The 14,586-nt window shown below is 44.6% G+C and overlaps 1 protein-coding gene across 1 annotated transcript; it reads left to right on the top strand.

Annotated features, from left to right (window-relative positions):
- Positions 1-2,890: 2,890 nt before the first annotated feature.
- On the top strand, positions 2,891-13,628 carry LOC8038202 (dihydrolipoyllysine-residue acetyltransferase component of pyruvate dehydrogenase complex, mitochondrial). Its single transcript, XM_040216254.3, has 12 exons — positions 2,891-3,164; positions 3,449-3,540; positions 5,271-5,494; positions 6,579-6,860; positions 8,682-8,819; positions 8,894-8,979; positions 9,748-9,888; positions 10,576-10,657; positions 11,342-11,422; positions 11,485-11,559; positions 11,968-12,032; positions 13,266-13,628. The coding sequence occupies exons 1-12, from the start codon at positions 3,043-3,045 to the stop codon at positions 13,393-13,395; spliced, it is 1,518 nt and encodes a 505-aa protein (XP_040072188.2). The 5' UTR covers positions 2,891-3,042; the 3' UTR covers positions 13,396-13,628.
- Positions 13,629-14,586: the final 958 nt, after the last annotated feature.

The raw sequence follows: 14,586 nt of genomic DNA, 5'->3' as shown, positions 1-14,586 counted from the left end.
TACCCTCTCACTCACTTCAGTCCACTCCAGTTGTTTGAAGCGCTATTTAGATTTGTCTCAAAACTGTGTTCCATAGAGTACAGTGGAACGCCATCTAGACGCTGGGCTTTAAAACATATGTATTCCATAGAGTGCACTGCAGTTCCCATAGCAGCCGTCTGGCGCGTCGAACGACGGGGTGCGAGTGGTGGTGAGATGGGGCTACTGCTTGTGCAAGCAGCGTCCATGAGCACTTCCGTAACTGAGCTAATCTACTATTGTTAGCCATAGGCAACATTACTAGATTACCTCAGTTGTGGAACTCCCGTGGAGGGGTTACCCCCTCACTCACTTCAGTCCGCCTCTCACAGAGTCATATATTGGGAGAGTTTGGCCAATGGGAGAGCAAAGGGTGCCACCAGCATTGAATATTCCCCTCGCGGTTAGAGCATAAACTAAAAGTGCAATAAAGCGTCGACCAAACAACAGACCTCGACATCACAATATCGAACATTCAAAGCGTAAAATAGAAGCGTTCAATCTCGCAGCAGCAATGATCGCAACTATGTAGTTTGCTCTGGTTTGGAGCGCACATTTGTTTATTCTACCGTTGAATATGGACGTGACGAAAACCTCATATGCGCCAAGTTTTCAGTCACCAAGAACTGCACCTTTTTACTCTAGCGACGCTAAAACAGCTTAAATTAGAGGAGTCGCAATTTTAGAGCTCATGACCACCGCTAGGAGCTGTTTCGTGGCCTGTGGTTGGCCACGAAATGCTCGCCTGTTCAAACCAATGAATGGCCAAACTCTCCTAATACACGGCCTCCCGTAAAGCCCCTATATGTTTTAAAAGTAGTGTGTCGGTGCAAGAGGTACGTGCAACGTGCAGCCCTTGGGAAGATTGTGGCGGCATAGCGCAGCACTGAGCTAGATTTCAGGTGCCATGTTCTTCCCAGAAGTGGCACGCAGCACATGTCTTGAGCATTTCCACAAAAATGAATGGCGCTGCTTTTTCCAAGATAGGGGGGCTTAGCCTCGCATCATTTGAAGCGCCATCTAGATTTTCGTTTACAAACTGTGTGTTCCATAGAATATGGTAGAATGCCATCTAGACGCTATGCTTAGAAACGTATGTATTCCATAGAATACACTACAGTTACCGTAGCAGCCATCCGGCGCGTCGGACAACGGGAGGCAAGTCGTGGTGTGTGAGGGGGGGGGGGTACTGCTCGTGCAAGCAGCGTCTATGAGCAGTTCCGTAACTGTGCTAATCTAATAACGTTGGCCATAGGCCTTTTGCACCTACGTCACTTCCGGTTAGATTTGAACTCGAAGCCAACATTGCCGCCTGCTATCAATGCCTTGGCACCTTGTTGGAGGCATTCGGCATGTTACTGCGGCAGCAGTAGTGCCGTAGAGTCGTAGAGCTGTCTTTGTATAACCACTTTTCAGAATATTGTCTTGTCCTATTCAATCGCAAAGAGGTTCCTCACCTGACACGAAGTGCAGCCCACAAACCCTTAGTCGGGGTACCAAGCTTTTCTGTCGGGAGCATAGAGTTAATATAATAATCTAGAGCGAAAGGTCCCACGCCGCTCTGTAAAGGCGAGGCATAGAAGCGGACATCGACTGTCTCAGTTAGCGATCCTGATGAGCCTTATGGGGACCACCTCGGTGTGGTTGATGGATAGGATGGGATGAATACAAGCTTCCCAGCGACTATGTGCAGCTTTTGTCGTGAGACAAATCCAGCTGAAGAAATATTAATTGATACAAGCACTTTTACAGCAAAGCTGTTAAGGGCTAGTTTCCCCAGGATCGTGTCTTCCACAAAGGAATGAAGACACCGAACTCTGGACACCTACCGCCATCTATGACCGACGGCGGCAAGCTATGTATCTGTTTGCCACCGTCGCTCATAGATGGCAGCAGGCTTTTAATTTTGGCTTGGTCTTCCTTCTTCACCAGAGTGGAAAGGCTGAAAGTTTTTTTGCTTGTTTATTCTTTTGTCTAGCATACGTTTACACCGGGACATTATTTCTTTTAGCACTGTGAAATTAAGCTCGGAATTTCGGAGAATTGGGAATCAAACAAAACAAAAATAAACTCCCAATTTTTCGGGAAAGAAAGTAAGCTCAGAAAAACGCCTTCCGAACTTGCGATCTTAGCGGCGTAGCGCAGCGCAAAGCATCTTGGGTACCTTTTCACCACTGTTTCGGTTTCGATTTGGCACCCTCAATTCGCGACATCCCGTCACGACCAAATACAGTGCATGCTTTTTCAAATTTAACTTTTCTTAAATGTTTACTGGGGCACGTTTGTTGGAGTTCCCGTCGTTCTAGAGTTTGTGCGGAGGTAAACAAAAGGAAACAAGTAGAAGCGTAATTCGCAGAAATGTATGGGACGCGACAGGCCTTACTTTTTCTATGCAGGTCCTTACGGCCGCTGGAGGTCCGTGTTTCACGGGCTCTCACAAATATGAATGGGTGCAATGCAAATGAGCGCTAACTTTATTTTCAAGCAGTGCTGAGAAGCATTACTTCGTCAACGGGGCAATCGAAATCGAAACCATGCGCCACTCCTCTCCATGTCCCACCATGCAACGCGCGCAGTGTTGCATGCAGGGATTTCTCGGATTTTTTCGATTTTTTAAAGTAGTCTAGTACTCGTTTAGTTCTTTGCTACTTTTATGCACATTGGTAATAGGCTGCTTTTACCAGCTTTATTTAGCTATTTATTTAAAAATATATAATTTGGGCTTATTTTTTTTTAACAGGATAGGTATATGTTGCTTTTCTTTTTACCAAGTGGTGAAATTCTTAATTTTACGACTTCAAATAGTTTTATGCTTACTGTAATAGCAATAACACGTTTTCATTTGTTTTAAATAAATAAAGGAAACATTTACGTGAGTGACACTGTCGCCCTCTGTGATCAACAAGATCAACGTGTGCCGTGCCCTCTCCAACATTACCGTCGTATCCGAGCCATCCGAAATCGGTGCTGGCGTCGGTCACTTTCCTCTAAAAAAAATAGTGACCCAGAGGACAAAAATTCACCATGTTTCGGACTGTGTTGTTGATACGCCAAGAACTTGGCAGTGCCTGCAGCCGCTCCCACCGTTTGGTGCAAATCGCGAGGGTGTGCACCGCAGGAAACCACGGGAAAACCTCCAATCGCAGGTAACCGGTAACCTATCGGCCTGTTATGAAAGGTCACGTTTAAAACTTTCTTGGGCAAAAATAGGGCCTGACAATTTTTTTTAATACTCATCAAAACGCCTGATTGATAGCCTCTTCTATAACCGTTACGTTCGAATCGAAAATGCACCGACAGAAACGAAATTTGAATAAGAAAACATTGACCTTGCTATCGCGTTGAGATCGATCGCTGGTTTGAAATCCCGGTTCTGGAGAAATCAACCGTGATCTCATCAGTGCCTTTATTTTTCTTTTTTTTTTTTCAGCTATGGAACGCCGGGTCTTAGGAGCAGCAACAGTTCACTGTGGTCCAAACAATGGAGAAAAGAGGTGCAGCGACGGTCATACAGTGCGGGCAGTAAGTCGATTTCTGAACCACTTTCCTTGAGCCTTTTAGCCCGCAATATCTTAATACGTAGAAGTTGTCATTGCAAGAATTAAGGCTATACACTGGAACGACTGATTGTTTCTTTATGTACTGCATTTCGTAATGGCCGCTGGAACCTCAGGTGGAGGTAGCATATTTAATGAAAAAATATTGAGTGTGCGGCGGGTGGTAGTTAATCATATGTGTTAATCCCAAGTCAGTGATGAGAAAAAAAAAAGGATTTTTCAAGTCGAAGAAAAAGAGACCGGAGGGGAACGTCCCAAGCTCGGCCATCTTTCGTCTCCAATCTCAAGTTTTACACGACACAATGGTATATTTGTTACTTCGGCAACGTGACTGTAGTATTATAAGACTGCCCACGGGCTGACTAGTCTACAAGGTGTAGCCAGATGAGGTGCCGTGGCCTAAAGGTCAATTCGCTGGGGCATCACTGGATGTGTGAGCTCCGACTCAACGGTCTGCCGTGTGGGTTAGGAAACTGCCGGTCATTTCGGAGCGGCGCTCCTGCCGAAGACATTAGCTTCCGCAGGACGAAGCCAACAGACACGTTTGTTCTGGTCGTGATCTGAGCAGGTCCTCAAGCGATTGGCTGAATCGCTCGTCTTTTATTGCTTTCATAACAATGTTAACCACTAGCCAATCAGTCATCTCGCGTGATTTGATGTCATGTATCTTCCTCATTTACACATCTTTACCATGACACCTGCTAAACTAGGCAGACTTACAAGAGAACGGAAAGGATGAAGACAGAATGAAGCATCTTTCCAACTGGCGCTGTTCTTCCGTTGTATATCTCGTCTCCTCGTCCTATCTATCTACTGAGACATATGTTCACTCTCGGCTGCTTTGGGCCGTTTGGCTACTCCTTCTGGGTTAGCCGTGCCAACACCATGTAGGAAAGAGCATTTTCCCAATGTTCCCTCTCTGCTCTTAAAGCGTCACATTCTGTTGTGATGTTTAGTTGCCTTGTGCAATCTCCGGGAAACTGGGAGAACAATTTTTAAAGATTTGATCGCAGACGGCACTGGCCGAGTTACAGTTACATCTTCAACCATTTCAACACCAGCCAATCTACAACAGGCCGGTGTTTAGTCACCGTTATGAGATTGGGTCCCGGGTTATTGGTGTACATCAATAAATCACAAAAGGTTTCCTGAGCCAGTGTCATCAAAATTGAGGAAGACCGACAAATTTGGAATCGGAGCACTCCTTCAATAAGAAAAACCCCAGCTTTACGGAAAGGGATCTTTACCTGCAGCTTTATTTTGTCTTGACGGGGAACACGGCCTGCACTGAACTGTCCGCAAGGCAGCCTCTTCCTTTGAGAACCAGACCCCTTAGCTTGTTTTCCTATATTATCATTACTGGGAGTCTGGGACGTTTTCTAGGTATTCCTGTCACGCGCATGATCCCTGGACGATGGGGAATCCCACGTCCATGTCATGTTTTCTTAAAAGTTAGCCCCATTTAATGCCCGTCCGTATTTCTTGTCCGCCACTAAAAATAGACACCGGAAAACACCGAATCAGTGTCAAAAAAGATGAACCGCCCAAAACCGTTTTCAAATTCGAAAAAAAAAATGAAGCCCGAAAACACAGAACTCTAATTATGAAACTTGGGGGTGCCCCATTCATCTGCTTCTCTCAAGCCCTCTCTCTATACTTGGATTTTGTAATGTATTCTTTGTTTCGATTTGCCAGACCTTCCCAACCACCAGAGGGTCCTGCTTCCTGCATTGTCCCCAACAATGGAGATGGGGACGATTATCTCCTGGGAGAAGAAGGAAGGGGACAAGCTGAACGAGGGTGACCTCTTGTGCGAAATCGAAACAGACAAGGCAACAATGGGCTTCGAGACCCCCGAAGAGGGCTACCTTGCCAAAATCATCATCCCGGCCGGCACCAAAGATGTCCCTCTTGGCAAGGTACCATGGGATATCATGTTCTACCAGTGATGTATTGCGAGTCCCAATGAGGAGTGTTAGGGGAGTGTCTGTGAAATATGAGGAGTTCCAGCAGAGTTTTAGGAGTCTCAGCTGGAGTATTAGACATCCCTAGTGGAGTGTTCTAAGTTCCTCTGGAGTATTTGCACCCCAGCTGGGGTGTTAGGAATCCCAGTGGAGTGCTAGGAACCCCTGTGAAGTATGAGGAATCCCTAAGGAGTGTTTGTAGCCCAAGTAAAGCATTAGGCATTTTTCTGCTGTGTTATTACAAGTCCCGGTAGAGTATTTGGAGCGGTAGTGGAACGTAAGGAGTCTAGTTGGATTGCTGTGTGTTCAATCAGAGTATTACACGTGGCTTGCACATGACGTCATTTCAGATGACCTCCAGAGAAAAGGGGAAGGAAGAGCTCCCCTCTTATCAGGATCCTCCTTTGTGCCTCCCAGATATGCACAGAGGTCGCTATTCTCCTCCCAGAAGATTATAGAAGATTGACCTCTCACTCAAACTTCTTACAAAAGCAGCTTCCCTCTCTGCCTTTTACATCTGGTCAAAAGTATGCGATGTGACGTCAGTGCAAGGAGCCTATAAATTCTATTAGAGTATTAGAGGACCCAGTAAAATATTAGCAATCAGAAAATTTGACAAGACCATGGTCTTGTCTTTTCATTTTTCCTTTCTTGAATTTAGTTCAATGAAAGATTACTGTTTGACTGAAATAATGATGAATAAACAGACCAGGAGGTGGCTAATAGTTTTGAATACCTCCAGTAAATACAAAAGATATGACTAGGCAAACTTTGTGAAGGTGGGGAGCTACCACAGCACCCCGACCTAAGGCACTCTAAACCTTCTGTTGAGAACTGAATCACGTGAACGCGTCGGCTAAATTAAGAAGAGAACATCTCTCCTTGTCATAACCTTTGTGGCAGTACCGCTGAACTGCATAGAAATAAAAGTTGGCCTTCATTTACTTATTTTTAAGAAACTACCAGCTCTCTTCAAAGCTGAGGAAAAAAAAAAACATCACAAGTTTTAGACTGACTGGTTTGGTAATTTCCAATGCAGCTCCTCTGCATTCTCGTCTACGACGAGGCAGATGTTGCTGCCTTCAAAGACTTTGTGGACGACGGCACTGCAGCACCCACTGCTCAGCCCAAGGCTGCAGCTGCTCCGGCAGCGCCGGCTCCGGCTCCAGCTCCCGCAGCGGCTCCGGCTCCGGCTCCGGCTCTGACTCCGACGACACCCATTCCGTCCATGGCTGGTGCTCCGGCCGCGGGAGTGGGGGGTCGCCTCTTTGCGAGTCCCCTTGCCAAGCGGCTGGCGGCAGAACAAGGCCTCAATCTAGCCGTTAGTATCATTTGTTACAAATATTGTCATGACACTGGGCATAATGCGGGTTGTGCTACAGTGGAACCTGCATACTAGAAATCATTGCTATAACTAACAGATAGAGTAAGTGTGAGTAGTAAGAGGTTCTGTAATAGCACAGTAAGTATAAATAGTAAGTAGCACTAGAGTCTAGTAAGTAGTACTTTAGTAGTATAGTTAAGTATGAGTAGTACTGTAGTATGATAAGTCTAAGGAGTAAGAAGTACTAGAGTAGTATAGTAAGTATAAGTTGTAGGTAGTAAGTAGTACTGTACTAGCAGGAGCAGAGTTATTGGTCAGGTTCGAGGGGGGTGGGGGGTAATTTGGCTTGAGGAGGAGTCCTGTGTAACGAGATGTTACGTTACGAATAAATTGAACATTATAGATGGCTGAAGGGGAAATGGTAACCTCTCCCCCCCCCTTAAATCTGTCACTGTATAGTAGTATGAGTGTAATTGGAAAGTATTGTAGTAGCATAGTAAGTGGGACTATAGCAGTATAGCAAGCATAACTAGTAATTAGTACTGTAGTAGTATTGTAAGTGTTGGTACTAAACAGTACTGAAACAGCATGGTTTGCAGAACCGTGGGTGCTAGAGCTAATAAAAGACTTAAAAAACCCTAAAAAGAAAAAGAAATTTAACAGTTTGATTGGGACACGCGTGTAAAAAATTTTAAGCAAAAAAAATAAAAAAATTAGAGCAATATTGACGATGCGAGGTGCGATTTAGTCGGCAGTCACCTCCTTTCCACTTGTTTTCTCTCGGCATTTTGGGAGCGTGGAGGAGAGGTGGATCTGCTTCGCTTTCACGATCAAGATGGTCATTCCGGAATGACCTGTATGTCATGGACATTGCGCGCAGAACTTCAAATAAATTTCTTGCCGTCAATGTTGCTCTAAAACGTTTTTTTTTTGCGTAAACTTAATTTGTTTACACGCGTGTCCCAACCAGACTTTTTAGAAAAACATTTCTTTTCTTTTCAGGGGCCCTTTAAGCTTGTTCACACACTTGCGACTTCTTAAAACCGCGTGCCTTGACACCTCTTAAAATCTCTTACAACTAAAGGACACACCGGCACCACCTATTGGGTAGCACTGGAACACGGGCGGTCTCGTATATTTTCAACTTCTTTTGCTCATCATTCTTTTTTTTGGCTTGAAAATCTTTTGTCATTGTTAGAGACAAGCATTTCTCATAAGTAGTAATTACATTTGACCTCGCAAAATATCGTCAAACCTTCGCTCCAATGAAATGCAATTGCAGGGTCATTGCATGGATGGTGCCAGCGTGTCAGTGTGTTCTTCCGTCGTAAGAGGTTTTAAGGTGTTCGGTTCTAAGGAGTCGCAAGTGTGTGAACGGGCCTATGCTGTTGTGCGCTCTTAGAATGGTGCTGTCTTTGGAATGTAAAGCATGGAGGTAGAATGTGGTTAGTTCTTTCTAGTTCCTTGTTGTAGGGAGATATCTAAATTAATATTCTGGGGCCGCTTTGTCACAAAGTACAACAGTGACATCAGATGAGTCCTTGAATTGTTGCCTTTGAACCCGTGATATTTCAACATACGTAGTTAGAAAATGGACGAATTAAAAGATGGTGATGGGTGCCAGAGGAACAGAAGACAAACACTATTTTTTCTGCCCATTCCTTGTCTTTTATGTAATTCTATTTTGTTAGGCACGTTAATCATCACAAACATTTCATAGATGTTGACATTGCGAGTCTGATTCATACCTGAAATTGCAGGTCTGTTTTTTTCATACCCTCTTCAGATTCTAAATTGAATTTATTCGTCAAAATGCAGCAAATCCCGGTTGGCAGTGGACCCGGGGGTCGAATTGTGGCTCAGGACTTGGCTTCGGCTGTGCCGATGGCTGCGGCTGCGGCTCCAGTTGCCGCTGGGACGAAGTACACAGACATCTCCCTTACGAGCATGCGACAGGTACGGAGTGGCAAATCGATGTTCATTTGAGAAGTATCGGCATGTCTTGCCATGACCCTCGTTTCGTGTTGCAGACGATCGCGAAACGACTACTCCAGTCAAAGCAAACAATTCCCCATTACTACCTCTCGGTGGACATCAACATGGACGCCGTCATGAAGTAAGTACGGTATAGGCAGTATTTACTGGACGCCATATTTGTGGGTGCTGTTTAGAGTGCATGCTCAGAACGAGATCACATTAATAGGTTGCTAAGATCGGCAATGTTGATGGTGTGGAATGCACCTAGCAAACAAACTCTGGAAGCTCACCATCATCGTGCGCTCGGCAATCTTGCACACAGCTAGGGCCGCCAGGGAATACTTCCTATTCTGACTGTTGTACTTGAGTGTTCCTGTCCTGCTAGCCTTGTGAAGAGTGTGCAGAGCTGAGTGGATAAAATATCCCATTGTATTAATTAAATGCTAAACAACGCTGTGACGTAAGACCTTGTTTGGGTGAAGTGTCGGGATCTTCAGAAAATCTTCAGTGAACTGAAACTTCAATTTAGTGAAACTTTACTTTAAAGAACCTTCGTTTTTGAGTAAAACTCTTTTTTCTCACGTGAAAGTTTACTAGACTCAATGATTGATCTGGCAAAAATTGGGACAAGCCAATCACTTTGAGGGTATGTATTTGAGCAAAATCAAGTTTACCTTAGTTACGAAGTGTTAAGAAATAGGCATGTAGTACTTTATCCGTGACTGGAAGCGTTTGGCAAGGTAAACAAGGCAGGTTTCTCACATTAGGTGAACCCGCATACAAAATGTCGTCAAGACATTGGTGTCGTACAGCAACGGACGTTTTGGTTGTTTCCTCTAGCCACGGTTTTGAGTCGTCAGCTAGGGTGGAGACTGTGAACGCACATTTTGCGTGCCGTCCCCTGCAGGCTTCGTGAGGAGTTCAACAAGGCAATGGAGAAGGAGAACATCAAGCTTTCGGTGAATGACTTTGTGATCAAAGCCACTGCCCTGGCCTGCAAGAAAGTGCCGCAGGCAAACTCCTCCTGGCAGGAGACTTTCATCCGAGAGTAAGTCAGCTCCGAGAGCCCCTTTTGAGTCATGTTAATAACTTGACTGTTGTTCTTCACTGTGACAAAGCAGAAGTGTTGCAGTGCTTGTACGATTACACCAATATCAAATTTTGAAGCAAAAAAACGAAAGATTTTTATTTTGGTATGTTTTAAAGGCACCCTAAATGCATTAAATGTTTAGGTCCTCTTTGACGGCACATTGTCATGTCATGTCATGTGACCATCAGGAATGTGACTGCACTTTATAATCGCTCACATCCAGCGGCGTAGTCAGTAATTTTTTTCGGTGGGGGTGGGAGGGGTGGCTGGCTGAGGTGGCTGGGATGTTCATGAATTGGGGCCCAGAGGGGGGGAAGGTTGTCGAAATGCGCGTGTATATTGTAGGGTCTGATGAATTTGGGAGGAGGGGGCTGGCTGAAGCCCCATAAGCCTCCCCCCAATTGTGCGTGGTGGCACATGATGACCCCCGACGGTCATCATGTGCCACCCCGACGCAATCGAGGCTATATCCCAGGCGCGAGCACGAAGCCTAAGACGTGGCCCTATAAATGCTGCGCATTTAGAACAGTCTTATATGACCTCTTTTCTGCTTACGGATGAGGCCCCTAACCAAAGGCCCACTGAAGCTGTAGCGTCTTGTTTCAAGCACACCCCACAACTGACACAATATGTCGACGGTTTCAGGTACAAGTCGGTCGATGTCAATATGGCTGTGAGCACACCCGAAGGTCTTATTACTCCAATTGTGTTTGGAGCGGAGAAAAAGGCAAGGATCCTTCTGTGTTACATTAGATAAGTGCACTTACTTTCATGATGAACATGCAGTGCTGCAAGATGTTTTGCTTATAATTCCGTTCTTTGAATGCGCGATGTGGCAGATTGTGAGTGTGGTGACCCTCAAATTAGAGTCTCCTGTGATGTTGTCGTTTCTTGTTTTGCCCATTTATGATCCCTATGATTTATGTTGCTTTCTATTTCGTTTCCACCCATTTTAACTCAGATGTAGTTGTAGAAAACAAGCCAATACAAAATCATTTGTAGAAATATGCTTATACTGTCGAGACCGGTTATAAAGAAATAGCAGCTACAGCGAAGCGATCACGATTTCTTATTCCCTTTTGCCCTTCGTTATAACCGAAGTCGGTTATAATGAAATAGCGGATATAGGGAAGTGGTTTCCCTATATCCGATATAGGGAAGTGATTTCCCGTTGACTTCACTCTAACCGGTTTCGACAGTAATCTTCCGAGGAAGGTTAGTAAACTTCAGTTCTGTACTTTCGGAAATCCTGCAGGATTTTACTCTTTTTCTCTAGGTTGACATTTTGCAGGGAGTTCATTGTTATACAGACACAAGTCTGGGCGGTCTTTTGATTAAAATTTCGGCTTTTTGAGTGTTGCAGGAGCGAGGCTGTGCAGTCGAAAAGTTATGTTATCATACCATTTTGCAGGGACTTGCGAGCATCAGTGAAGAGACAAAGAACTTGGCTTCGAAAGCACGGGACAAGAAATTACAGCCACACGAGTTTCAGGTTAGATACAGGGTTTTCATGGAACCTGCTGTGACTTCAGACCACAAATATTTTCTTTGCAGGGTGGAACGATAACCGTGTCCAACCTCGGGATGTTTGGAGTCAAAAATTTCTCTGCAATCATCAACCCTCCTCAGGTATTGTTGAAACATTGTAATCAATTCCTTTAAATGAATTTCAAAATTTGGCATTTGTTGGAAAGAGAATCTGAATGAGTGAGATTTTTAGGGTTTAGGACCAGCGGCAACATAGAATAAAGAAGTACTCTTCTAGGACCATGCTAGTACGGGAGCCCTTTTCTTGCCAGAGTTATAGAAGAGTAGAACAGATTGCATGAAAAAATTTGTGCACACCATAAGTAATTTTAGTGCATTCTACTGTGTTGCTCTGCCTAACAGTGCTACGGAAATTAAAATGTCTCGCCAGAAAATTATGATAAATGCTGCCTAAATTATAGAAAGTGGTGGCAATGATGTCAGGGATATGTTGTAGCTTGAATGAAAACCGGGCGAATATTTTGAGGCGCATTGCTCGTTCTTTTTCAGGCTTGCATCCTGGCAGTCGGCTGCACAGAAGACGTCTTGGTTCCAGATGAAAACAGCAATACAGGGTAAGGACGTCGTATTTATTACTCCACCGAACTTGCAACCTACACACTATGTTCAATCTTGCCCGACAGTTCAATTTAGTGTGTTCAAAACCCTACCTCGTCTGATCAAGTGCATGTCCGCACATTGTCGGTTGATATTAGGCCGAGCTCGTTGGTGACTGTTTGAGTGTGCACAAACAGCGCTTATTTCCAGGTCATACATTAACACAAATCCTTCGTCTGCTGTTTGCATCCAGCAAAGACTTAAAGAATGTAGTCATTAATGAAGCAATAATTGTTTTGTGTGTGTATGTTTAGACAGCCGGAAGGCAGTTGGTCTTAATAAGCGTCCGAGGTCTCCGCTGTAGATGAGATATTAGACCAGTGTAGTACCACTTCTAGCCTGGGGTCTTCAATGTGCATTACACAGTAGCGACACACGGCTGCACGTTGGTACGACTCTCAGACGCTCAATCAGATTGAAACGGGTAGTGGTGTGTACTGAAGCCAGGATTCCTGGTGTCTAAAGCAGAATAGTAATGAAACTAGAGAGTTTTAAACCCTGCAAGTCTGGTCTCGGCAGTTTAAAATTGAACTAGACTCCCTGAAGTCGTCAGTCGCTTCTGCGAACGTGCCGTTCGTCGTCTGCATGTAACCGGGGCGTCTCAGCAGTTGTTTACTGTACTTCAGCTCACCTTGACGCGAACTAACTGCAAAATTGTGTAGCAAACTGCTGGGCAGTTTGTTGTGTTCCACGTGAAACGTTCCCGTATCACTCTGGAACATTTTCGAGCCCGGTGCCTACGCTTGCAGTGCTCTTCGTCACATAACTTAACACGCGGCATATAAGCTTGATAGCAGTTCCTGGAATGAACATACTGGCACTAGTCGGGTCTTAAAGCCTGGCAGTTTCCCAGAACCTCGCATACTGACCGGAGTCAGCCAGTCAGCGTTGATTACGGGATTTTTCCGCCATCCAATCAGCGTCGAGCTTCGCGGTTAATCTTTTGGGTGGATACTCAGTATTTTATGGTAGATAAATAACACTTTAAGCATCCTCTTTTCTTTTTTTTTTTTGCCGCACAAATATGGCGTTTGAATGGAATTATACATTTTTTGTGACTGTCGAGTCGCGTCATACAAGCGTCACAGGCTTTGACGGGATCGGTTTTCTGTATTGAAAATATTCCCAGATCAAATTATTATTATTAAAAAGAGTGCCCCTTCTGAATTTTGATTGCTTTTGATCCGCAGGTACAGGGCAGTGAAGATGATGTCGGTGACGTTGAGCTGCGACCACCGCGTGGTGGATGGGGCGGTAGGAGCACAGTGGCTGCAGCACTTCAAGCGTCTGCTGGAGAGGCCAGACCTCATGCTGCTTTGAAGACTGCCCCATCATGCTCACTTCTTGTAATTTATGTTACCTAGGTAGCGTCTTCGAATAAACATCTGTCTCCCCCTCCTCAGCGAGTGCCACTACTACTTAAGTGGCTACTGAAAGACTAGAGAACTTTCAAATGGATCGCCGCAGAAACGTGGAAAAAAAAAAGTGGATGGATGTTTTTTCGTCTGCTGTCATTGTTGTGTTTGGATAGATATTAAAACTTTATTGACTAACAGGCTGTTCGTTTTCACTGAGGCCAACTCTGTAGTTATGATCCTCACGACTCGGAAAATCGGTGAAGTCTCAATAATCTTGTAACTAGGGCAAAGTTATATAAAACATTTTTGTTTGAAACAGAACTCTTGTCCTTCGCAAACAGGTCTTCGTGATGCGATTGCTGCACAAGTTGTGCCAGGGTGCTTAGCTCTACTATGTCCTGCCATATTCTGCCAAAATGAGGATTTTGTGCCAACAGTGCACCAAAATATATTTTCAGCTCATTAATACTGAAAGTGATAGCTTAGGCCACATAACACGACCAGATCGTTACGGTAGACTTATGCGAATTTCCAGAAATCTCGTGTCGTTTCAAATACGTATTATGCAATATGATATCTGTATTGAACACCGACAGTGCTCGGACGTTTTAAAATATGCACTGCTCGGCACGCACTGGAGTACTACAGTGAAGCAACAACTGCAGAGTAGATATCCTGAATTGGCATGTCTTGCTTTGCTGTAGTGCACCTGTGTGCTAAGGGGGAACTAAGGGTGGCATGTTGCACATGCAGAATAAGTTTGGAACAAAAAGGAGCATGCTGAGTGGCGATAGAAATCTACCTTGCACCAGAAATGTATAAATAAAACCTGAGCTAGTATATACATAATAGTCCCCCATGTAACTTGTGCTTTGTTTTATTCCTTAGTTTCTCGATTCTGTGAATTGGGACCACCACCCCAAATTCTATGAATGACGCAACTCCTTATAACGTTTAATAACTTTGTTTCCAGGAAAACCCTGCATGTTCCTTTCACCTTTGCCACTTCCCTCGCTAATGTTGTACGACTCTAATGTAGACCAAGTAAAAAAATCTCATCACCTTACCAAGAGTGATACGATTAGTCGCAAGTCATTTTGGAGCAGCAAAAACAACTTGGAATACAACCGCACTCTTCATTTTTACTGGCACC

The sequence above is a fragment of the Ixodes scapularis genome, unplaced genomic scaffold, assembly GCF_016920785.2.
Source record: "Ixodes scapularis isolate PalLabHiFi unplaced genomic scaffold, ASM1692078v2 PGA_scaffold7__128_contigs__length_106722199, whole genome shotgun sequence".
Classification (NCBI taxonomy): Eukaryota; Metazoa; Arthropoda; class Arachnida; order Ixodida; family Ixodidae; genus Ixodes; species Ixodes scapularis.
This window is presented reverse-complemented; position numbering and strand designations above follow the sequence as displayed.